This window comes from Talpa occidentalis, unplaced genomic scaffold, assembly GCF_014898055.3.
Source record: "Talpa occidentalis isolate TD23 unplaced genomic scaffold, MPIMG_talOcc4v2.1, whole genome shotgun sequence".
NCBI classification, from domain to species: Eukaryota; Metazoa; Chordata; class Mammalia; order Eulipotyphla; family Talpidae; genus Talpa; species Talpa occidentalis.
The window spans coordinates 139,891,588-139,915,740 of NW_026555331.1; the positions used below are offsets into that span (position 1 = coordinate 139,891,588).

Genomic DNA, 24,153 nt, shown 5'->3' on the forward strand with positions numbered 1-24,153 from the left:
TGTGGGACCCTCCTCCGGTGGCCGGGGAGCAGCCGGGTATCGAACCGGTGCCGCAGAGGCCGCGGGCAGCTTCGCAACCCAGCGCTCAACCGCTGCGCCACCGGGGAGGCCCAGTTCATGTATTAGTTTACCAAGTAACTAGTGAATGGACTTAGATGGACAGAGTGGAGAGAAATTGACCCAGTAATGAAAAAAAGGAAGTCAGTCTGATGCTCACTCTGCTTGCATAAAATATGTAGTCAATAAATAATTATTTTAAGGAGGGAGGAATGAAATGAGTAAATGATGATAGCTACAAAGATAGTGGCAAAAATTCAAAATGAAATTTAAATTTTACTTCATGACAGGGTTATAATTTACTATCCCCCTCTGATATCTGCCTTGGCAATATACAAAGAAATATAATTTTCAGAAGTCAGGAGACCCTTAACAAAGAAAACATCTAAAAAGTTAGTTTGTCTCTGGTTTATAATTGCTTGTTGATTTTCATTTTTACTTTATTATAATTAGTCTTTTTCCTGGTCCCTTATTTAGGTTTTCTAAATTCCTGCTATGAGTGAGACCATCCGGTATTTTTCTTTTTCTTTCTGACTTTTTCACTGAGCATGATCCCTTCCAGCTCCATCCATGTTGCTGCAAATTGCTTGGGGAATATAACCGAGATAAAAATGCATACATTGTGCAAAAATGAAAAATGATGCAAAAAATATATAAAATTAAAAAAAAAGTTAGTTTGGGGGAAATGGAAATTTGTGATGTGAAGATTTTTTTAATGAGTCTAAATTCAGTATTACTTTTGGAGCATAAAAATGTATTTGGTATAATTTGTTTATTCACAAAACTGTTACATATTTTAAATATAATTATTCAAATAATGTAAATTTACTAATTGAAATTTTTTTTTCTTTTGAAAACAAATTTACCACGTCAAATTTACTCTGATCCTAAATATCATTTGGCTTTTGCCAGTTGAGGAAAACCAGCAAAAAGTTATAAAAAGAAGAAGCTTCCCCCTGCATCCACTGCTTTCCTTAAGGCATTTATTTTTAGAAAATAATCTAAGGGCTGGGGGCACTTATTGAATGCAACTTTCCCCAAGCATCTACATTTTGGTGTGATAATTGAATGCCCCAAAGTTGTCAGTCTCTTTGCTTTCTGAGCTTCCACATCTCCAGGGACCCTCCCTCTGGATGTATTACTGACCCAGAACTTGGAGAGGTTCTTCAGTTCCACCTTGAAGGAATCTCATAAATCTCTTTCTCCAGCTTATGTTCTAGGAAGTGTGACCTTTCTGATGGCATTCTCCTCTCCCCCCACAAAAAAATGGGGAAAGGAGAAGCAAATGAGTATGTGAATTTAGGGATACTAAATCCCGTGTTACATTTTAAATCTATAGCACATGCCTTCAGGAGTGGCAGGCCATTCTGAATTTTGCACTAAAGGACTTAGCAGCACTTCTTCTGGCAATCCAAGGAACTTTGCTCTTTGCCCAAAATACTTTGCTCCCAAAGCTATTTCACCTCCTCTGAGAAATGCTGTCGTGTCAGGCTGCACTGCCCTTGAACCAGACAACTTTCTGTGCTTGTCTTTATCTGCCTAAATAAAGCTAACCTACATTTGCTGTCTAATTCATTCGGATGCTTGCTGATGCTATTTAAAGCATCCCTCAAGGCTCCGTGGAAAACAAGATGCATTATCTCCAGTAGGGAACCTTTAGGTTTGTTGGTCATTTAAGGAATTCAAGAATCTAGAGAATGAATTCAGTCTTCAGTAAGTAGTTCAGAAGCAAAGGACAAAGGAACTCTTCGTGTTTTTATCCCAGGCAGTCTTCTTTGATTTGTACATAGTTGGGATTAGATCATAACAAAAGAGGTAGCTAGAAAGTCTCTTTCCAGTTCCCCCTCTTTCCCTCCCCCCCTTCCAGTCCTCTTGTTCTAGACTTCATGAAAGCCAGCTTTTCTGAAGATTAATTGCCCAATAGAATATGTTTTTCATTCTAGCCTCTGATCATTGCTTAGTCCACTGTGAGTCTACTTTGCCCTCTCTGGGAGCAAGTATGAAAGTTCAGCAGGAGCTGTCACCTAGTAAACAGGCTATTGGTTATGTTTGGCTTGCCTTTACCTCCCCCTCTTCAACTTCTGTCTGCTATTTCTTTAGAGAATCCTAGTATTTTCACAATCCAGAGAAAGAATTTCCAGAAGGAAATTCTAAACAGGAAAAGGAACAAAATATTGCATTTGTAAATAAGACTACACTGTGCACCTCTAGATGACTGGTTGTTCAGCGAGGTCTCAAATCTGCTGCTTGTTTTATCAGATCTGGTATTTGTGTCAGTCTGTTGCCTTGCTTAGTGGGAGGGAGAACAGGAACAATGGGATGGTTTTAACCATTAGTGCCCCGCTGTTCCCTTAAGCACATGCTTTTATCAGCATCCACTTGTTCAGCCACGATTCTGTGACGTCCATTGCAGTGAGTGAGTCAGAAGCCACAAGCTAACAGGTCTATTCCTTCCCGCCGTCACCTAGGAAACCAATGCATCATCCACAGGAAATGCAGGCCCCAATGGGGAGTGTGCCCAGATCGGGTTATAAAGCTGGCAATGAGTTTTTCAAAAGAGGTCAAATAATAATGCACAGAATTTCAGTCTAGGATAGGAGGTGGATCCAGCTTCTTAGGTATGGATCGAGGACCGTCAGGCAGAAATAAAAAGAGAAATTAATCAGCTAAAAAGTATGCTTTTAAGATGTCTGTTTTATAGGGAGTTGACCAACTGCAAGGGATGTGGAGATATGGTTTGAGTTCCTCAAATAGCAAGGCATTTATTTGCCTATTTGTTGGGTTTCTTGTTTTTTGTTTTGTACTTTGAACAATGTGTAAAATGAGATGTGGAAATTAAATTGACAACACATCAAACCAGGCTCTCAGCTGAGGGAAATGTATATCCCCTTTTTCATGGTTGTTCTTCCTTGGGTGGAAAAGTGATGGAGACTTTCCTCAGAGAAAACCACACCCTGATCTCCCTTTTCATTTTCTCACTATTTCCCCCCCCCCCCCTACCTAGGCCTTTTTGCCTTCATTCTTGACCACTAAGTTCAATATACTCCACTGGCCTTACTGTATAGACACACAATTTGCCACATACTATCTAGATAGCTGTGAGTACGAGGTTAATACAACATAAATTGCATGTATGGTTTCATTGTCTGATGAATTTTCTGGCAGATTTACACTCTCAAACTGTTATGGGTGAAAGAATCTACATGAAAGTACACCGTGAGCTCTCCCAGAACTTCCTGTTTTAGACTCAATATTAGAACAGGGAAAAAAAAAAACCCAACGACAAAAAAACTCAGAAATCTTCTGGTTCAACCATTTCATTTTTCACATGACTAATGAGTTCCAGAGAGGTGAAGTCTGTCTAAGGTCATATGGGGAATTTGTGTGTGAGTCTGAGGCAGGGGAGAAGAGAGAGGAGAGGTAGGAAGCTTGATCACAAGCTCAAAATGAGTCTTTAGGTGTTATGGTCACCTTGAAGATTTAAAATGTCAAGCTGTATTCATTGAAATATAGAGTCCTGATTAAGAGGCGCTATTGGTACTCCCATGGGCCAGTTAGTGTTTGCCAAGAGTATGACGTTCTACCCTGAGTACCCATTGAATAGGGAACAATGACAAATTCAAATGTGCCCAGAAGAGGGTAAAATTGGTGATAAGGTTTTAGTAACTATAACCTGAGAACAACAATTGAAAACCACTAGACTACTTATCTTGGAGATCAGAGGATTTGTCATGAGGAGATGAGGAGATAGGTGGAGGTGTTATAAAATAATTGAAAGGCCTTTTTGAAGAAGGCTCTGACTTATTTTGTGTTATTTCAAAGGACAATTGCAAATTGGTACAAGTTAAAGGGTGATGGGTTTTAGCTCTGTGTAAGTAATTCTCCAATAACTCAAGTGGGTTAAAATGTATTAAACTGACCAATAGGGGACTGAATTAATTCTTTATCTCCAGAGGTGGTTAAGTATTCATTCATCTGTTCAAACACATTTACTGAGTCCCCAATATATGCCAATTGTTGGGCTACAGAGACATCATGTTGTATCTGTGTTAACTAAGGCAATACTAGCTGCTGTATTGAATTTGTAGATCAAACCTAAATATGTATCATGGCTCAGATATGATAGAAATTTATTTCTCACTCACATAACATCCAAAATGAGTGTTCCCAATGGTCAGTGGCTCCGTTCAAAGTGGTAATTCAAGGAACCAGGTCTTTCCATCTTGTAATTCTGCCATCTTCAACATGTGACTTATGAGGTCACTGTAGACATCGACATCCTGCTGACAGATAGAACAAGAAGGTGGAGGATTGTGTGGGGAGATTTTTATAGATTGGATTAGAAGTGCTGCACATAAACTCTGCTCACATTCTTTATGTCCAGTAGATTTCAATCAAATGGCCACACCTAACTGTAAGAGAGACCTAAAATGCAGTGTAGCTGTGTACCCAGGAAAAAGAGAAAACAGGTTTGATGACTGACTAGCATATCCTTTACCAACTATCTAACCCTAGCCTTCTATAATTATGGGGACAGATTGAGATGGTAATTTTTTAGTTTTTCTTGTGTAATACCAATGGTATCATATCTCATATTTATATTAAATATCTTCTTATTAAAGTTTCCTATTTAAGACATGTTGTTAGGTTTCAAAAAACAGTGAGATTTAAAAAAAAAAGTGAGGTAGAGAACAATGTGTATACTTTTGTGAATGAAAAGAGGAATAATAATGATAACAACTACTTGTGTTTGCATATGAAGAAACACTGGTCTGATTATATGCAACAACCCACAGGGACCAGGATGGAGGCAGAGGGAGGATTTTTCATCATTTATTCATTTAAAAATGTATAATTTTCACATTGTTGTCTATTGGAGAAGAGTTTTTCACTGACTCATCTCTTTTTGCTTCCAAGTAAGAAAAATTTGAGAAAAGTGTTCTTTGAGGTGAGCAGAATGTAACTCATGAGCGTGAGGTAACAATAATGATGAATATGGTATCTTTCCTATTATGGTAAACCTGTACTGGGTTAATTAGATTTTTCAAAAGAAAATAAAAGGATAACAGTGCAACAACTTGATTTAATATGGAACCTTTGAAATCTCAGTGCTTTCATATCTGACATTTTTGTTTATTTGCATAATATTACTAATAAATATGGTAGAAAAGGCTAAATTAATATCTTATTTATAAGGTTCTGTCAGAACCAAGCAGAGGAGTTAAAAAATCCTTTTTTTAAGTAGTAGTTTCACATTTAGTTTTTTCATCAGCCATAAGAATAAATTGGGATGATATTATCTTTAGAGACTATAAACAATAGTGGACACTATAAGGTTAAAAGTCTAATGAAAAATTGGGGGGGCGAGGGGCTCTCCTTAATATATACAAAGTGATTACAAATCAATAATTAAAAGACAAATGCTCCAGTAGAAAAATTGTCAAAGCATGTGAACCAAAAATCATAAAAAGTGATCTCAGTAGTATCAAATAAATAAACATTTGATATAATATATAATATTTTATTATATATCATCTATGATATATAATAAAATATATCATAAACCATAGCATATATGATACAATATAATATATAATATATTATATTATATATATTATATTTATAATATACTAAATATATTCTCCTCAAAATGAGTAGAGATAAAAAGAAACATAGTTTCTAGTACTGACAAATGTACATGGAAATAGGAATATAGATATTTTTCTGGTAAGGATATCATTATAGTTGGCAAAAGTGCCCCAGATAAAAATTTGTAAATACATTAAAACTTTTTTTTTAAGATTTCTTTATTTATTTATACAAGCACTGGGTACAGTCAGAAGAACGGGAGGGTGGGAGAATTCACCAGAGCCAGAGTGTGGAACAGAACAGGCAGACCAATGAAATATACTGCTGATGGGGAGCAGTGGGCACAGCAGGAAAGGTCTGCGCGCCATGTGGGACCCTCGCTGGTGGCTGGGGATTGAACCAGCACTGTAGAGGCTGCGGTTTGCAGCCCAGTGCTCAACCACTGCGCCACCAGGGGAGGCCCAATACATTAAAACTTTAAACATGTTCGTAACACTATAAATTAGTGACTTCATTCTACATATTTATCCCAATGAAATTTTCATAAAAATTCACAATTTATGGAAAATGACAGTATCATCATCATTCTTATGAGTTCAGCAAAGGATGGATCAAATGACTTAGTAATGAAATAAAAGAATACCAAGTTGTTGTTTAAAAACACCATGTTAAAGAATAACTAAAATCTAAAGGAAAATCCAACTACTCAATGTTAAATTTAAAAAAATGACTTAAAAGAAATGTACAGAAATACATATACACATTTATACACCTTACAAAGAGGGAAATTCTGAGAGATTGTTGTTAACACAAAACCAATTAAAGGTGATTTACACTAAGAAAGACATTTCTACCTTCAAAGCTGTCAAACAAGGCAACATTCTCATCTTCTTGCTGATAACCATTCTACTGGGTCTCTTTATCCAAAATAACCCTCCATTTGGTATATATTGAAAATCCATCTAGGCATCCCTTGGTGGACTTGGCCAAATATCACAAGGAACTTCTTAGCATCTCTACCTAGAGAACTTAAAGTCATGTACTTCCAATAGGTCTTGAATCCATCGAACTATCACTGGTATTCAACAAGTTTTCAGAACAAAAACTTTCACCACACCAGATTTTAAATGCTTGAACATATTTTTAGTCCTTTCCTGAATTAGTATTTGGATTATAGGCATTCAAAGTTGACACCAGTTCTCTAATCACACATTCCAAAGGGTCCCATTCCTTGCATTACTTTTCCTCATTTTCTGTTGAATGCTATTCAAATTGCATGGACCCAGTCAGTACCTTTCACTTATTTTGAATCTCTGTCCTTCAGATCACCCCATATTGACTAACAGTCATCTCTTACCCACACATAAAGCTGGTGACCCTTCTTACCACATTCAGTTTGTTAATCTTTTTTATTTTCTTCATAAGCTTTTTTCTCAATAACACACTCAATATTCTCATTGCTTTTATAATTATTAGACTTATTGGGGTTAATATCACAGAACACTCCAAATTAAATACAGCAAACCTACCTGCAGCCAACAGAAAACTAGTTGGCCAGACTGAAACAAACTCATTTAACTACTGTTGCCATCTATTGGGGGCAGCCAAAGTTGAAACACTTTTGGAGCAGTGTTTTTTTAATCTCCATGAAAGTTCACTGGTGGCCAAACTACCAAACAACTTCTGCCTTTCCCACTGCTGTGGTGCCATCCTGGTGAAGTACATTTGTGACAATTTAATGACAATTTAATGACGTTTTGTATGTCATTAAATCACATATAAATATGCAGTCAACCAAAATTATTTTTAGATAATTTAGTTGGTTTGCATTGTTTTAATAAGGCTTATGTCATAGGTTTGATCTCTGGGTGGGTTATTTAGCACGTGGAGAGAAGCTGTGTCACCCAAGTACTCTATGCAAACATCTAGCCATATCCCAAAAACAAGCTCTTCAGGTGGCCTATCTCTAGCTAGTGTGTGAAATGGCAGTCATATTATTTCAGTTCAGTCCATAATGGACAAATGCAGTTTCAACCTTTATACGACACGTGACCTTGGAATTTTCAAACTCAAAACCTCAATTAATCATTAATATGAGAGAAGATACTTTGGTCATATGTTCAAATAAAAAAAAAAAGTCTATAAGTACAAGTTGGATCACTGTGTTCTCCAAGTATAAAATACTAAAGTCTAAAGAGGCTCATTTTTCTAATTAAGATCATTAGAAAAAAAGAGGGTGGTACCTGATGTACCTCTACTCCCCAGAGACCTGATGATAATTAATGGAGTTAGTATTCTGAGATTTGCCAAAGAGCAGGTCAATGTCACTAGAGAATGTTACACATTTGTCAAAGCACAGAAGGCTATAGATTCAAGAACGCACTTTCCGGCCTCAAGTGCAATTTTCTCCCTGTTTTCAGGATCTACTCCTCCATCCAACCCCAGAGCTGCAGGCACTTCTCCAAATAACAACCTGTCCCTGGCCTCCTAGCTCTCATTTGTACGTTCAGGCAGGGCTCCTTTGAAGTCTGCCCCCACCGCCTCCCATCTCCCAGGCTCATAGTCTTAGATTGTCTGAGTCAGCCGTGAGTCACCTCACTCATTTGTGGAACTCCTATTGCCTCCCCATCCTCTGGACCCCTTTTGTCTTTCTTCTTGTAACTGGTTTCCTGGCAGCCTACAATCTACAGACAACCTTGAAACCAAGGACAGAGTAACTACTGAGAAGGTCTGCTCAGTAAAGAGGTTGGCAGACAGCAAGCAGAATTAAAAGGATACTGATGATGATGGTGGTGGTGGTGTAAAGAAGCACTTTAATTGACTAGATTTGGTGACTCTACCTGTTTCTGCTCATAGGACAGACAGGGTCTTTAATTCTTGATCCCTTTTTTCTTTTCCTTGTCTCTTCTTTCCTTCCTCAACATCACCCCCTCCTCACACAAGTATCTATGATAAAAGACAAAAGTTTCTGGATTACAGTCTGTAGACAGGCAAGTAAAGTGCAATGTCTTTATATTGGTGGGTACTCTTTTTGCCAGGCTTTTCACTTGTTATTCTCATTTCTACTCATTTGATTTTACATCCCCAATGCTGTTGCTTTTGTCAGAGGTAGACCAGACAGAACAAAAAAGTGGGATTTTTATGCCTTCCTGATGCCTCCTGGGTATATAAAGAAGCTTAGTGAAATGATACTAATAAGAAACTCTAAATTCACTGTAGAAAATATCAATACCAAAGCAGTTATTAATTCATTAATCTTACTTACAGTCCTTTGTAAAATGGTTGATATTTTATTCAGCAAGTCAGTAAGTCAGATGATTTAGTTTGGAAAGGGACCCCAGAGATCATCCTGTCCAGACTTTCATTCAATCAGCAGACATTTACTGAGCACCTATAATGAGCAAAGACCCCCCAGCTTCACTCTGCATGCGTGTGGCCTGGGGAGCTTGCTAAAACACAGATTCTGGCTCAGGATGCTCGGAGTGGAGGTTCTGCATTTCTGTAAGCTCCCTGGAGATGCCCACACTGCTGCCAACGGGCCACATTTTGAGTAGCAAGACTATAGGGGCTCCCTACAGAGCTGGACAAGGCTTGATTCCATCCCAGAAGAACATTTGGGGCCCACAGACTGTGTTACTGCCCCTTGATTCCTCCATCCTCCTTCTCAGACAATGCTCACCTATTTTTCCCAAGGCTTTTGGCTTTTTCTCATGTCCTCACTCTAGTAGAGGGTGTTAGAATAACAAGATTCAGGTCTGGGAACTGAGCAAGGAAAAAGGTCTGCTTATTTTCAACTGTGGTGATGAGGTCTTGTTGAGGCCATTTTACCAGAGAAACTCTAAACTCTCACTTTAGGCAGAGCTAGATTAACAATGAAGAATTTCTTTCATAACTTGTATTTCCTTTTATGATTTGTTAATTTGTGTCCTTTGCCAATTTTTCTGTTGGGGTCTTTGCCTTTTGATTATTGAACTGTTCATAACTTTTTTCTTATCCTTTAACCTCATGTATTAATTTTTGAGCTAGGAATCTTAAATTCCAGGCTCACATTAATCTTCCTGCTAGTCTAAGTAAGCTCCTTTTACCTGTTGTGCTCTGGCTCCTGTATACCTGCAAAGGGAGGCAGGAAAGGCTACACATCTCGGGGAACTGTTAGGCAGAAAGAAAGCACATGTGGAAGAATGCTGTACAAATATAGGACATGAAGACTTTGTTTTCAGAGTTTCTATTAATCTGATGATTTTATTGAACTTAGTGGGGGCATAGCTGATTGCTGTTGACAAGTACCAGTTTTGTTTTCTTATATTTTGTTTTGTTTTTAGTTTGCTTTTTGCCATAGAAACATTTATTGAGCACTTCTAAGTAAGTATATCTGTGCTGTTTTGGGTTTTGGTAGTATTTAAAAAATATAAAGTAGCATTAGAAGCTGCCTATTAAGAAGTTTAGATGCATGAAAGTATTTATGATACTTTTGCCTCACTACCACTTACTAAGCTGTTAATAGACAAGGTCTACCACTCCTGACATATCTGATTAAGAAACCATCTCAGTACTGAGATGGCGACCTGGCTGGTACTTGGTTTTTACATTTGCTGTGTTATCTCTACTAAAACTTTATACTTGTTAGACTTATTTATCTATCTAGAAGTCACAAGAGTAATACTATTCCAACTTAAACTGATAGGTTTTTGTCTAGTTTTGTGAAATAAAAAATGTTACTCCCCGACCTATGTTGTTTAATGTCTCTAGGTTTTTCCCACTATTGTCTGCTTTATATATATATTATTTTTTTAAAGATTTATTTATTTTTATATAAGATCTGGGGTACAGGCCAGAGGTGTCAGAGGGTGAGAGGATTCACCAGAGACAGAGCGGGGAGCAGAACAGGCAGACTGAAGAAATACACTCCTGAGGGGAGCAGTGGGCAAGACAGGAGAGGTCTGCCACGCTGTGTGGGAATCTCCCTGACTGTACGGGAATCAAACCTGTGCAGTAGAGGCTGCGGACAGCTTCACAGCACTGCACTCAACCTGCTGCACCACCGGGGAGGTCCCTTTATATGTATATTATTTATTACATATATACTATATATTTATATATATACTCAACCTTTCATAGTCAAATTGAAATGCCTGAAGAAAATGTGTTTTGGCTCTAACTGATATTTGTTTGTCTTTTAAGTATCATCAAAGGAAAGGATCTCTAGCGGTGAAATTTTAACTTTCATCCAGGTAGATAATACTCCGCCACCCTCACAGATTCCCTTGTTGTTCTTCCTACACACAAACTGCCTTATGAGTCCCCGCACCAAGCATAGATAAAACAAAAAAGTCAATATTATTGAATCCCATCCATCTGCCAAGCACTGTGCTAAGTGCTTTCACATACATTTTCTCATCTAATGGATCTTTTGTTTTCTTACTGCAGGGGAGAAAGTGAGATGGTGTCTTTCCTCTACTACCTCCTCTGCCTAGAATTTGTACTCCTTCCTGTCTGTGTAAACCTTACACTGGCAGTAAAGGAACTCAGTTTGAGGCAAAATCCATTTTTTTTTTTTTTTATCTCATCTACGTCCATGGCAAAAGATTGGTTGGTTTCTCATTTCTGAGAGATGCATTGATTTAGGAAAAAGTGAATGGACCAGGGCTGAGGGCTGTGTATCCAAATGGGTGGGTGCCTACATCTAGAAAGAAGGCTCTCTTTTTTCTGGCTTCTCAGATAATCCACTGAACACTTTGGGGGAAAGGACCTATACACATTCAGCCCAGCCTTTGATTTAGTTACTTATCTATAAACACAGCTTCCTTACCACTTCTCTCCTCATCCCCCTCAATACTCCAAAATCTTCTCCTGAAGAAATCCAACAGATTTGATGTATTTCTGAAGTTATCTGCCATTTTATCCTCTTACTGTGATTCCAAATCTTGGATTCCACTAAGGAAAACTTAGTGAAGCCTCAGTGAAGTTGCATAACCAGTGAGAAAGGAATCTTCCCTGCGCAATGAAAGAAGGGCTGACTCACTCTCTCAGCTCTTAGGAATGGCTCTCCAGCTGCTGATAGAGGCCACATGAGTTCAGCCACAAGGCCTACAGGGACCTCCCAGTGACTAGCGAAAAGGAGGCAACCAGGATTCTCCAGAACTGAACTGGGGCAACTGACCCATTTGTAGAAGTGGCCCCGAGGACAGTGGCCAGTGGTATGAATTGTGGTGTCCTGACAGCATAGCGGACTCATAGTGGGTTCAATCTGGGAGATGAATGGTGCTCAATGACAGAAGACTCTGGAAAAGAATGGACTTACAATCAGCGAGTTGTGACATTTTTATTCCAGAAGCTTATTCTTTGTTCTTTCACTTAGACAATAGACATTTGAGTGACTATTCCAGGCAATAAGCTAGAGGTTTGCATACTCTTTGCCCTCAGGAAATTGACAGTTCAGCAGAAAGGGAGTAAACACCGGAAAGTCTAGGAGAACTTGCAAGAGGCACTTAAGATTGGGGAGTCAGAATGCTCCCCTGAGAATGTGTGTGAGGCATATACAGAAGCGGGGGGAGGAAAGCCAGGCCAGGTGGAGGAGGTAGCGATGCAGTCACAGAGGCAAGAGAGAACAGGTGGCTTGTTGGAGAAGCAAAGTGGTTTGGTTTCTGCTGAAGTCAAAATATGCAGAGGAGGGAACAAGAGATGATACTGGAGAGGTGAGCAGAGGGGGCAGATGCTAAAGGTGTACCCTTGTGCATCATGCAAGTGAGTCTGAAATCTGTCTTGAAGGTGATGGGAACTGATAAATGACTTTCTGTGGGGAAGGACATGTCAGGTCTGCTTTTTAAGAAAGTTTTCTCACTAGTTGTGATATGGAGATTGTATGCAAGGAAACAAGAATGAAAGTAGGAGTATGGGGTTGGAGAAGCTTGCAGTAACTGAAAAAAGAAATCCACACACATCTTGGAGAGATATAGGCTTGCCTCCAGACCACTGCAATAAAGCAAATACAGCAATAGAATAAGTCACAGGAATTTTTTTGTTTCCCAGGGCATATATAAACTTATGTTTACACTATTCTATAGTATATTAAGTGTGCAACAGTATTATTTCTAAAAAAGAAAAAATATATACATATCTTAATTAAAAAAATACTTTATTATGAATACTTTATTATGACAGTCAGAAATGCTGACTGTCATCTAAGCTGCTAAAAGAAATGGTGCCAATAGACTTGCTGGATGCAGGGTTGCCACAAACCTTCAATTTTTAAAGTTCAATATCTGTGAAATGCAGTAAAGGAAGTTCAGTCAGATGAGGCGTGCCTGTAATGTGAGCCTATCGCAGAGGCGATGGGGTGCAGAGAAAGCTGAGTTTGAGATGCAAAGGGGGCTGCACGGACTAACTTTGGTGATCAACCACAGGTGGGGCCTGACGGGTTCAAGTGGCTTCAGCTTGGGGGCAGGGAAATGACAGGGAGAAGTATTGCTAGAAGGAGATGGTGAGCTCAGGTTGAAACAAGAAGCTAGGACAAAAAACCCTGACATTGACCTGCATGTCAATGGTGGAAGGTCAGGGTAACTCAGTGGTATTGGGGACTTCACAGATGTACCCCCAAAAAGCCTTCAGAACAAGAACCACACGGGCTAGAAAGGATGAGGCTCCCAACATAAGCTCCTACTAACAAATCTGGCGTATTAAGCCTGAATCTTTGCAGGACTCAGGCTGCAGATGAGAGGTCTTCAGAACCTGCAGCCAAGCAGGGCCTGACAAGCTGTTTCCATGGAGACGTAGTGTGCGCAGGAGGGAGTGAGTAGGAGGACTGATCCATTCCAGAGCCTTGGGTCACAAGGCTGTGACGGGCTAACAGATAAACAGGAAAAAGACACAGTCAATCAGAAAAGGATGTTCAAAAGTATTGGCAGTTAATTGGGGTTATATCGTCATGATTCTAGATTAAGTCTAATCATTCAGAAGGATTAAGGTAAACCACTTAATGGTTCTGCTAGTTATTTCGGGTACCACTTAATGAGGGCACAGGGAATGGATGCTAACTCAGGCTAACTTGAAATGTACATCTACTGATCATAAGCCCTTCTGCACCCCTGGACTGTAAGTAAATATATATTACATCCAAATTTCTGGAGAAACAGGCAGAAATATGAGAAGTTAATTTATTTTCATTTGCCATGTGGATGGTAGTTAATACTCAAGAAACCTTTGGAGCTCTTTTGGAAACTCAGGTACTGGCAAAGCTCCACATTAGATATTATTAAACAATTTGAAGATCATTCTGGATAGAGAGTCAGCAGCAGTGGAGTCCCAAGTGTTTCTTCTTTTTTTTTTTTTTTTAGTAACATATGCATGATATGAAATTCACTATTTTGACCATTTTAAAATATACAATTCAGTAGCATTTAGTATATTCATAATCTTGTCTCTATCATCCCTATTTTCAAAAATTTACCATCATCCAAAACAAAACCTCTATGACCACTGAGCAAGAAGTCCTCATTGGGTTCTAGATATTTTAAACAACTTTATTGTGCTTTGAAAACTGCCTACACAGCAAGATGATGGTTTGGTTGCTGCAAGAATACTGAGAAGATCTTAGTTTGGTTAGTTAATCTCAATTCACACCTGGGTTTTTAGAATTTTTAGGTTTTGCCAGAGCCCTTATCCTATGGGTGAAATTATCAGACCTGATCTCTTAAGAGAGAATGATTTTAACCATCTTAATGACTGATAGGACTTATTTATCGTGATCTCTGAGGTATGCTAGTGGCTTGTGGCAGCGATTATTAAGAAGTCAGTAAAAATTAAGTCAGAACCACAGACCCTGGTAAAGATCCTACAGGAGGCAAACTTTGTTCAAAGATAGTTGGGCATAATTGGAGATGAATTGGCTAGAACCAACTTCATTTTAAGTAACCCCAAATGACAGTGGCTGGGAGGGATGGGACATAAATTCCAGCCAAGGACAGTAAACTATGACCAGAGGATGGAGCTATGAATTCCAAGTGTCCTGCTCCCTCTTCTTTCACAATTAAGCATTTAGTGAGGGTGAGATAAGCCTTTCTGAATCCATTTTCAAGGTGTTCAGAATATGGTGCTTAAAAGGCAAAGCAAAGTCTAGAAGTCACAGATCCAAAGCAGTAATAACCCCCAAAGCCCAGACAGATTCCTTCCAGATGCATGGTGTAAGTCACATGTTACAGCCGAAGGGAAAACGAACGGTAAAGTTTTAGTGAAAATCATTCTACCATCAACACAATCTAAACCACGTACCTGGCTTGGGCACCAGTAGTGAAACAATTTTAACACTATTATTAGCAGTATTAATACTTTAATACTATTCCTGGAAACTATTCTATTGTAATATTCAATGCACTATTCCTTACTGAGGGTCACTTAGAAAACCAGGGAGAGTGCTAAGAATTATATCTTTGTTTCCTAATACCTAATTTAGTGGTTTATTATAATCAGTATCTGTTGCTATTTTGTGCTTCGTTTGCACAAGGGAGATAGTTTTTGGTACCTCTCTATAAAGCTTCATTTGGTTGGGGTGACCTATCAATATTTTTATCTCCAAATTCACCTCCAATTTAGCCTTTATATTGTACTTGTTTTTCATCAGAAAACAAATCCCAAATAGAAGTTCAGAAAAAGTTAGCAGTCAAGAAAATGTTACTGCATTAAGATCCTAATATGGAACAATTTCCAGAATGGTGATGTGAAGATATCCACAGACCTACTTCTCAACAAAATAATTATAACTGGTAAAAATTATTTTTAAAACAGCCATCTAAAATTCTTTTTCTATGAAGGGAAATGGAATCCAAAAAGACCAAAAGCTACTGCCCCACCCCTATGCCCTGCTTCTCAAGCAGGGGTATCATTCCAAGAGAAGTAGGTCACTATCCCTTCCCCCCTTTCAGAGCGGAGCCTCAGAAATTTTGCCCAGAGAAAGAGGCAGACCCTAAGAACATATTGCTTTGCAGCTCCCTGGAAGGGAACTGACTTAATTTGGAACAGAGTGTGGGGGAGTTCAAGCCAAAGTGAATTCTGGAAAACAATGGAGATTTTGGTGATAAGTTCCCTAAGAGCAATAAGTTACACAGTAGGCCAGCTTCTTAACCAAAGAGAATTGGAGGGAAAGACAGCTAGGAAGAACCCTTCTGAGGTAAGAAGAAATCTCAAAAGATTAGCCTCTAAAACTGCCTCTGATGAGGGGCTTAAATTTGTAGCTATTTCTGCACCAAGACATTGTTGAAAACAATAAATATTTTGCTAGAGATGCTACCAACAGAGGTATATATTTTAACAGAGATCAGGGATAGAGTCAGAGAAGGTTTTACTAAATCACTGTCATCCAGGATGACTGTGCACATAGCTAAACCTCCACCTTTTGAGGAACATCAGAGACTTCACACTGCAGAGAAATAGACTTTACTAAAACAATCTAGTTATGTCATTAAAGATATCAAATAGCAAACTATAATAATAAGTTCACAAGTTCAAAAATAGATAATAAACTTGGAATTAGTATCCAAAATTGTTATAATAGATTGTCTAAAATGTTGAATTTTTAACAAAAAATTATGCGACTACAAAGAAAGAAGGAACTGTGATGTAACCCATACAGAAGAGGGAGAAAGTGAACAGAAACTCCCTGTAAGAGGACCCGTAAATTCAACATAGATTAAGGGAAAACATGCTTTAAAAGTAAAATATAATGACAATATGTCATAAGATAGTTGTGAAAGAGAAAGTATTTTTTTAAAAAGAACCTAATGGATATTCTGCACTTTACAAAAATGAAATAACAGAAACAAAATTCACTAGATGAGTTGAACAGTATGTTTGACTGGCAAAAGTATCAACAAACAGAAAGATAGATGAGAGACAGAGATGGAGATGAGAGAGAGAGACTTGATCTCAAGGACAGAGAGAAAGAAGAATGAAGAAATATAAACAGAACCTCATAAAAATGTGGGATGCCATTAAGCACACCAACAAATGCGCAATGGGAATACCAGAAGGAGAGGAGAGAAAAAAATGCAGGGAAAAAAATGCATTTGAAGAAAGGGCTGAAACCACTGAAATTTAATCAAAAGCAATCTACATATTTAAGAAATCTAACTAGGTCCAACTAGAATAAAAAGAGATTTACATCCAGACACATCATAGTAAAACTGGTGAAAAATAAAGAGAAAATATTGAAAACAGCAAGAAAAAAATAGCTTATCACATACAAGAGAACCCAAATAAGATTAACAGCTGATTTCTTGCCAGGAAAAATGGAGGCCGGAAGGCAGTGAGAAGGCAAATTCAAGTGCTGAGGGAAAACCTCTGGGAAAAAAAAAAAAAAGAAAAACAACAACCTATCAGCTAAGAGTCTTTCATCTAATGTAGTTCATTGTTCATAGCAGCATTATTCACCACAGCCAAGTTGGGGAACCAACTTAAGTGCCCAATGACAGATGACTGGATAAAGAAATTGTGAAATATACACTCAGTGGAATATTACCCAGCTGTTTTAAAAGATGAAATTGTGCCTCTTGGGACAAAAAGGATGGATCTTGAGGTGATTATGCTAAGTGAAATAAGTGTGAAAGTAAAGGACAGATACTGGATAGTTTCACTTACCTGTGGGATATAAATAACCAAAGAAAACAAACTGGCAAAGTACAGCAAAAATAATTCTTAGTCTCTGAAAAATATACCAGAGGGAAAGAAGGAAAAAGAGAGAGAGAGGGAGGGAGGGACAGGAATAGGGAGAAAATAGGGCATTTGCACAGGGATTTTGATGGAAGATGAGTGAAGCATATGTACATATGACTGTGTGAACCGGTACCCCTAAAATTATATAGTTCTGTAAATGAATGACAAATTAATAAAATTTGAGGAGGAAAAAGAGTATCTCACTGAGTAAAGCTACAAAAATAAAGTGAATATATGCAAAAAATGGAATGCTATGAACAATTGTACGTCAATAAAGTAGAAAACTTAGATGAAATGAACAAATTCTTTGAAAGACAAAACTACCAAAAGTAACTCAAGCACAGACAATCTATAACAAAATTATTGAGTTAGGGATTTAAAAATTTTGCAAAAAGAAAAGCCCAGGCCCAGATGATGCTACAACTTAAATTTTACCCAATTAAAAAAATTCATACAACTCCTTCACAAACTCATCCAAAAAGTAGAATAGGAAGGAACACTTTCAATTTTTTTTTCTTTTTTTTTAAAATATTTATTTATTTATACAAGCACTGGGTACAGTCAGAAGTGCAGAAGGGTGAGAGAATTCACCAGAGCCAGAGCAGGGAGCAGAACAGGCAGAAAGACTGAAGTGCACAGCCGAGGGGAGCAGTGGGCGTGGGAGAAGTCTGCGCCACCCTCAGAAGTCTGTGGGACCCTCGCCTAGCAGCCGGGGATCAAACCGGTGCTGCAGAGACTGTGGGCAGCTTTGCAGCCCAGTGCTCAACCACTGCAGGGGAGGCCCAGAAGGAACACTTTCTAATGCATTGTTTGATGTGAGTATTGCCCTGATAGCAAAAACCAGATTTCACAAGAAACACTTAACAGTATCTCCTATGAATAGAGATGCAAAATACTCTTATAGCAAACTGAATCTAGCAACATAGAAAAATGACTGTACCTTCTTAGAAGAAAGCATAGGGAAAAAGCTTTACAACATTGGATTTGGCAATTATATCTTGATATGATACCAAAAGCACAGGTTACAAAGGAAAAAACTGAAGTTCATGGAAATTCAAAATTTTTTATGTATCAAGAAACATTATCAATAGAGTAAAAAGGCATCAAATATCTTTAAATGGTATATCTGATAAAGGAATAATATTCAGAATACATAGAGAACTCCTAAAGCTCAACAACAAAAAAACCCAATTAAAAAATGGGCAAAGAATTTAATAGACATTTCTCCAAAGATGTCCATATGAAAAGATGTTTAATGTCCCTAGTCATTAAGGAAATGCCAATCAAGATTATAATGAGATACCACCTCACACCCATCATGATGGCAACTAAAAAAAACAAGTGTATTCAGGATGTAGAGAAAATGGTGCACTATTGGTGGAAATATAAAAGGGTACAATCATGGTGGAAAATAACCTTAAGAGTCATCAAAAAATAATAAATAGATTTACCATATAATTCAGCAAATCCTGTTCTAGTTATTACCCCAAAGAAGCCAGTCACAAAAGACTAATTCCATTTAAATGAAATGTCCAGAAAAGCTTATCTATTGAGTAGCAACTGTCTAGGGCTGCGGATGGTGGTCAATGACTGCTAATGGGCACTTTTTTTTTTTTTGAGGGGGGGTGATTAAAATATTTTAAAGTCGATTGTGGTTATGTTTGCACAACTCTAAATATACTAAAAAATTTAAATGAATACAATGCACTTTAAATAGGTGAATAAAGCTCAATAAAGCTCTCTCTAGAGAGCTCAACATAGAAGACAGAAGATAGGTAGGTAGAAGATAGCTGATGACAGATAGATAGATAGATAGATAGATAGATAGATAGATAGATAGATAGATAGATAGATAGATAGATAGATAGATAGATAGAATACTGTTAGGCAAAGGGATTTAAGAATGCCTAAACCCAGGCTTAACCAAGTACTACCTTTACCTCCAAGGGTACAGAGCCAATGGTAATATAATACTTCATTAATCAGGTGGTACCTAAAATGCAAATGCAGAGCTCTCTGGTCAGTTGGCCTAGATTTCATAGCCAAGAAAGAAGGTTTAGAGGACATTTCCCCTTGCCCTAAGCCCAAAGCTGAATCTTGCAATTTTATCACCTTATGCTGGGTGAGAAGAGCAGAGAGCAATCAAGAGCATTTGAGTAAACAGGAGAAACAAAAGACTGAACTTCACTCCTCAAGGGAGAAATGCCCTAAGATGGAGGTTACCTAGAAGGTAGAAACAGAAGGAAGGAGAGGAAGGGGATAAGAAGGGGAGGCCCCATGACCTTACTCACTGCAGCTCTTTGCCTGCAATCAGTTGGTACTGTCTCCTCTTGCAGAACAGGAAGGAGAGGATGGAGAGGCCTCTGCTCCTCTCCTGAGATGCTCTTTGTTGGAGGAAGATTCCTGACAAAATGCCTGGAGATGCAGATAGTGTTGAAGACAGGTTCACAAGAAACCTGAGCAGAATGCCTGGGTGAGTAAGAAAACTTGATGGTTTCTAGCAAATCAAAGACCCACTAGAGGAGGCTGCTCATTTCAAGACTTCCTAGCAAGAAATTAAACCAGAAAGAAATCTCAGAATTACTATCGTGATTTGTACTTTATAGTAAGGTGACAATTTTTGGTATAAATGAAGTGCTTTGCAGATGCTATCAGGCATTTTGGGTAGGAAGCCATCCTTCCCAGAGCTTCACTGTATTAGTGTCTTGTATGTCCCCCCCCCCACCTTCTTCTCTTTTTTGTGTGCTTACTTCTAGTCAGGTTCACCCAAGTTCTATTCACAAAAAAGAATAAGGATGGAGATGAACTTCATGACAACCTAGAAGAGGCCCAACCTAGTGATTTGCTCTGTGGTACAATGATTTGTAAATGGGAAATCATATACAGGGTGCCTTTGATGAAAACAGTCCTTTTCCTCACTTTTTTGGCTCCCAGAACTACAACAGATCTGACCTTTCAGTGCGATTAAGCAACTCAAGCCCCAAGGGAGGATGTGGGGGTAGCTTGGGGAGCCAGTTATAGCCGAGAGCAGTAATTCTCTGTGCAGACTTCCTGCACTCTGGTTTGGAGTTGAAAACTTTTCTTTACCCTTGTGACCTTTCTTTTTGGATGCTTTTTAAATGTGCAACACCTCTGTTAGACTTAGAGGACTAAGACCACCAACACTTACCCTGTGCCGCCCACCTTTGTACCTCCAGGGAGTTTGGCCTTCCCAAGAGCCTGGTTTCAAGAGCACTCACTTTACCCATTCAGAACTCACCACTCATTTTTGTCATTGTACAAAGAGGTGGTTTGCCCCAGTTTCCTTCTTCTTTGCAAACTTCTGGAACATACAGAAAAGAAGTCAGAATAGTATAATGAACATCCAATATCTAGCATACAGATCAAACAATTGCTAAAATTCTGCCATATATTTGCCAGGTTTCCCTGGCAAATAGAAATACACACATTTCACCCCTCTGTTGTTCAACTTTCACATGTAAATAATAAGCACATTTTTGTTGGGTAAACACAATTCCATTACCACACTTATTACGACTCACATAATTTTTCCATAGCATTTAGTACCCATCCACATTAAAATTTTCCCTTTATGATCCCAAATGTCTATTTTAAAAATTATGGTAAAATTCACCATTTTTACTATTGATAAGTGATATTAACTATATTCAATATGATATGCAGAGGCTTCCCTGGTGGTGCAAGGGGTTAAGCACTGCACTATGAAGCAATTCTGCAGCACGCAGCCTCTGCAGCAACAGTTCGATCCCCAGCCGGCCAGGGAGCAACCCACATGGTGCAGCAGACCTCTCCTGTCTCACCCACTGCTCCCCTCAGCATTGTATTTCAGTCAGTCTGCCTGTTCTGTTCCCCACTCTGTCTCTGGTGAATCCTCTCACCCATCCCCCACCCCCGCATCTCTAGCCTGTACCCCAGCTCTTTTATGCATAAATAAATAAATCTTTAAAAAAATTATATGCAACTAATACCACTATCAATTTCCAGAACTTTTCATTATCCCCAACTCTATACCCTTTAAAAAATAACCCATTGCCCTCTCTTCCCTACATAGCTTTTAAAGTTGTTTAAATCAAGCACAGCCCACATATTTCATTTGCCTGTTATCTTTCTTAAGTTTCCTAACCTAGAACACTCTCCTCTCCCTGCATCCACACATGTTATTTGTATGACATTGACTTCTCGACAATCCTGGGCTAATTGTTCTATTGACTATTTCAGCTTTTAGAGTTGTCTGATTATTTCCTCCTGGTGTTGCTAAACTTGTTCTTCTGTCCTCTATATTTCTTAGAAGCTCAAAGTTAGATTTAAAGGTTGAATAAGAATCAGGTTGAACATTTTGTTAAAAATTCATAGGTAATGCTATAGAATTCTTACTGCATTACATAGCTATTACAAAATATCGGGCTGATGAAGCTAATATTGATCACTGGGTTAAGGTGATGACAGCCTATTTAAACAAGGGTTTTTAAAAATAAGGGCCTGACTACTTGCACCTTTACAACAACTATTATCCCTACTTTAAATGTTAAGATAAAGGAGCTCTGAGTTGTTGCCTGGTGCCTAGGATACAGCCTTTATCCTGTATAAAGAATAAGAGGATTAAAACTGAGGCTTTATCCTCTTTGTGGAGTAGACACAGGAGTTCAAGTTATCTCTGAAGGTGGTCAATCAGGGCAGAAATTTCTAGACTATGAAGACTAGAAGAGATGACTTTTTTTCCTGGGCCCATAGGAAGAGTACTCTGAAATTGTTCATTAGCCAGAATTTAACCATGGATAAACAGAACCTTTTGCTAACACTTATTAAAGACAGTCAGAATACTTGGGGAATTCAGATACAGAAGAATCTTTATGACATTTTCGAATAAGTTTCTCTTCACGAACTTTAACTCCTTCCTTCCTCACCTAAAGTGGTTTTAGAATTAAAAATTCAGGAAAACATTTTCTTTGGATGCAGAATTTTAAAATATGCAGTATTGTTTAAATCTTAGAATAAGAAAAAGTATGCATTTGCTCACTTTGTTTAATGTTTACTTCTTGTCTTTTTACTACTATAAGCTGAACAGTTGATCCATTGAAAATGTAAGCAACTAGGTTAAAGGATTTCATTATTAAAACTGAGCATTAAGGTTTCTAAAAATATGAGTTACTTTTAATATCCAAATAAACACTTCGGTTTATAGCAATTAAATAATAAAGATAGTTAAACTCTGCCTAAGGTTGCCCTGTATTCTGGATCCTCACAGGGGGATTTTGGTTATTACTACTTCTTTTTGTTATTTTGGTTTTCAGCTAGCACAAAGATAGGAGAATTGTGAATTTTCTACATAGCCGTACATAATTTTATCTAAACACACTGGACTAACAATTTTCACTTCAAAATACAGTTAGTGATATTCTTTTCTCCAATTATCCTATAATTTTAAGAGTCTGGCTTCATAGTTAGTATTTGGGCAGGGGAGGTGGCAAGGTCCCTTTGAGAAAAGAGTTCTTCAACAAATAGTACTGCCTTGTGGACCCAGCAACACATGCCTGTCACCTCCATTGGGGATTACTACATTTGTGGGTGAAGATACCACCAGCAATTTGTTTACAGTACCAAATAGTACAAAAGATCATCCATCCTGTTCCCCATATTCTTTTTTTTTGTCTTCTTCCTCTTTATATATACTCCCCTTCTTATTCTTGTTTTTTCTTCCTTCATTATTTTTTATTGCTCCTAACTTCTTCATCTTTGCACTCATAATTGTAGGCTCGCATAATTCAATAAAGTGCCCAACCCCCTGCCAAATTTTGTGTTTCTGAAGGATTCTCTGCACCACCTGCCCATGCTACTGACTCCTGAATGGAATTAAAGGAATGGGAGAATTCCAGAGAATGAGGTCTGAGCCTGGGCCTGTTCTGACTTCCTTTGCTCATTTTTGAACTTCCAGCTCCAGTTTCTAGAGCTATAGAACTCCAGACTCTTAGAATTCTATAAGGATAGCAATGGAATTACTTGAACTATGTCTAGTACTTCAAATAAGCCTAGGAGACATAGTGTATTTACTTACCATAAAGCCTACACAAGTTCACTAAAATATTGAAAAGCATCTTTCCTTTTAGGGGGCTGATGGGACTGGAAGTGGGGGAGAGTATAATACACCAACTCACTGTGAAATCTATATCTTTATATTAAGAAAAAGTTCTTGGGCCTCCCCGGTGGCGCAGCGGTTGAGCGCTGGGTTGCGAGGCTGCCCGCAGCCTTTGCAGCGCCGGTTTGATCCCTGTCTGCTCCCCGGCCACCAGAGGAGGGTCCCGCATGGCGCACAGACCTCTCCTGCCGCCCGCTGCTCCCCTCAGCAGTGTACTTTGGTCCTTCTGCCTGTTCTGCTCCCTGCTCTGGCTCTGGTGAATTCTCTCACCCTCCTGCGCTTCTGACTGTGCCCAGTGCTTGTATAAACAAACAAATAAATATTTAAAAAAAAAAAAAAAAAAAAAGAAAAAGTTCTTGTTGGTTTATATATTGTCTGTACAGTAGAGAGAAAATACTGGAAAGAATGTGTATGTGGCAGTGATGTCAACCTGAATTAGGTTTCTAGCAATAGGATTCTGTAAAAATGGGGCTAATCATTTCTATTTTTCAGATGACTGTTAGAATTTTAGATGATATGTATATAAAGCACTCACTAATACAATACCTAATAAGTATTTAATATATTTTCTTTAAAAAATGTAATTTATTACATAGATAAATACCTTTCAAAGCATATGGTTCTTGGGGGAAAATGAATCTGATCATTGA

The 24,153-nt window shown here is 38.3% G+C and overlaps 1 protein-coding gene across 2 annotated transcripts in view; it reads left to right on the forward strand.

Annotated features, from left to right (window-relative positions):
• Positions 1-24,153, forward strand: part of MKLN1 (muskelin 1) — a 279,842-nt gene that overhangs the window by 87,897 nt on the left and 167,792 nt on the right. Inside the window, exon 3 of one of the 2 annotated variants that reach the window (XM_037513287.2) lies at positions 19,686-19,822. In XM_037513287.2, the coding sequence (XP_037369184.1) occupies positions 19,761-19,822 (62 nt within the window). In that variant the 5' untranslated portion in view covers positions 19,686-19,760. Of the gene's footprint in view, positions 1-19,684; positions 19,823-24,153 lie in introns of those variants that run through there. The other variant, XM_054692672.1, reaches the window with a different exon arrangement.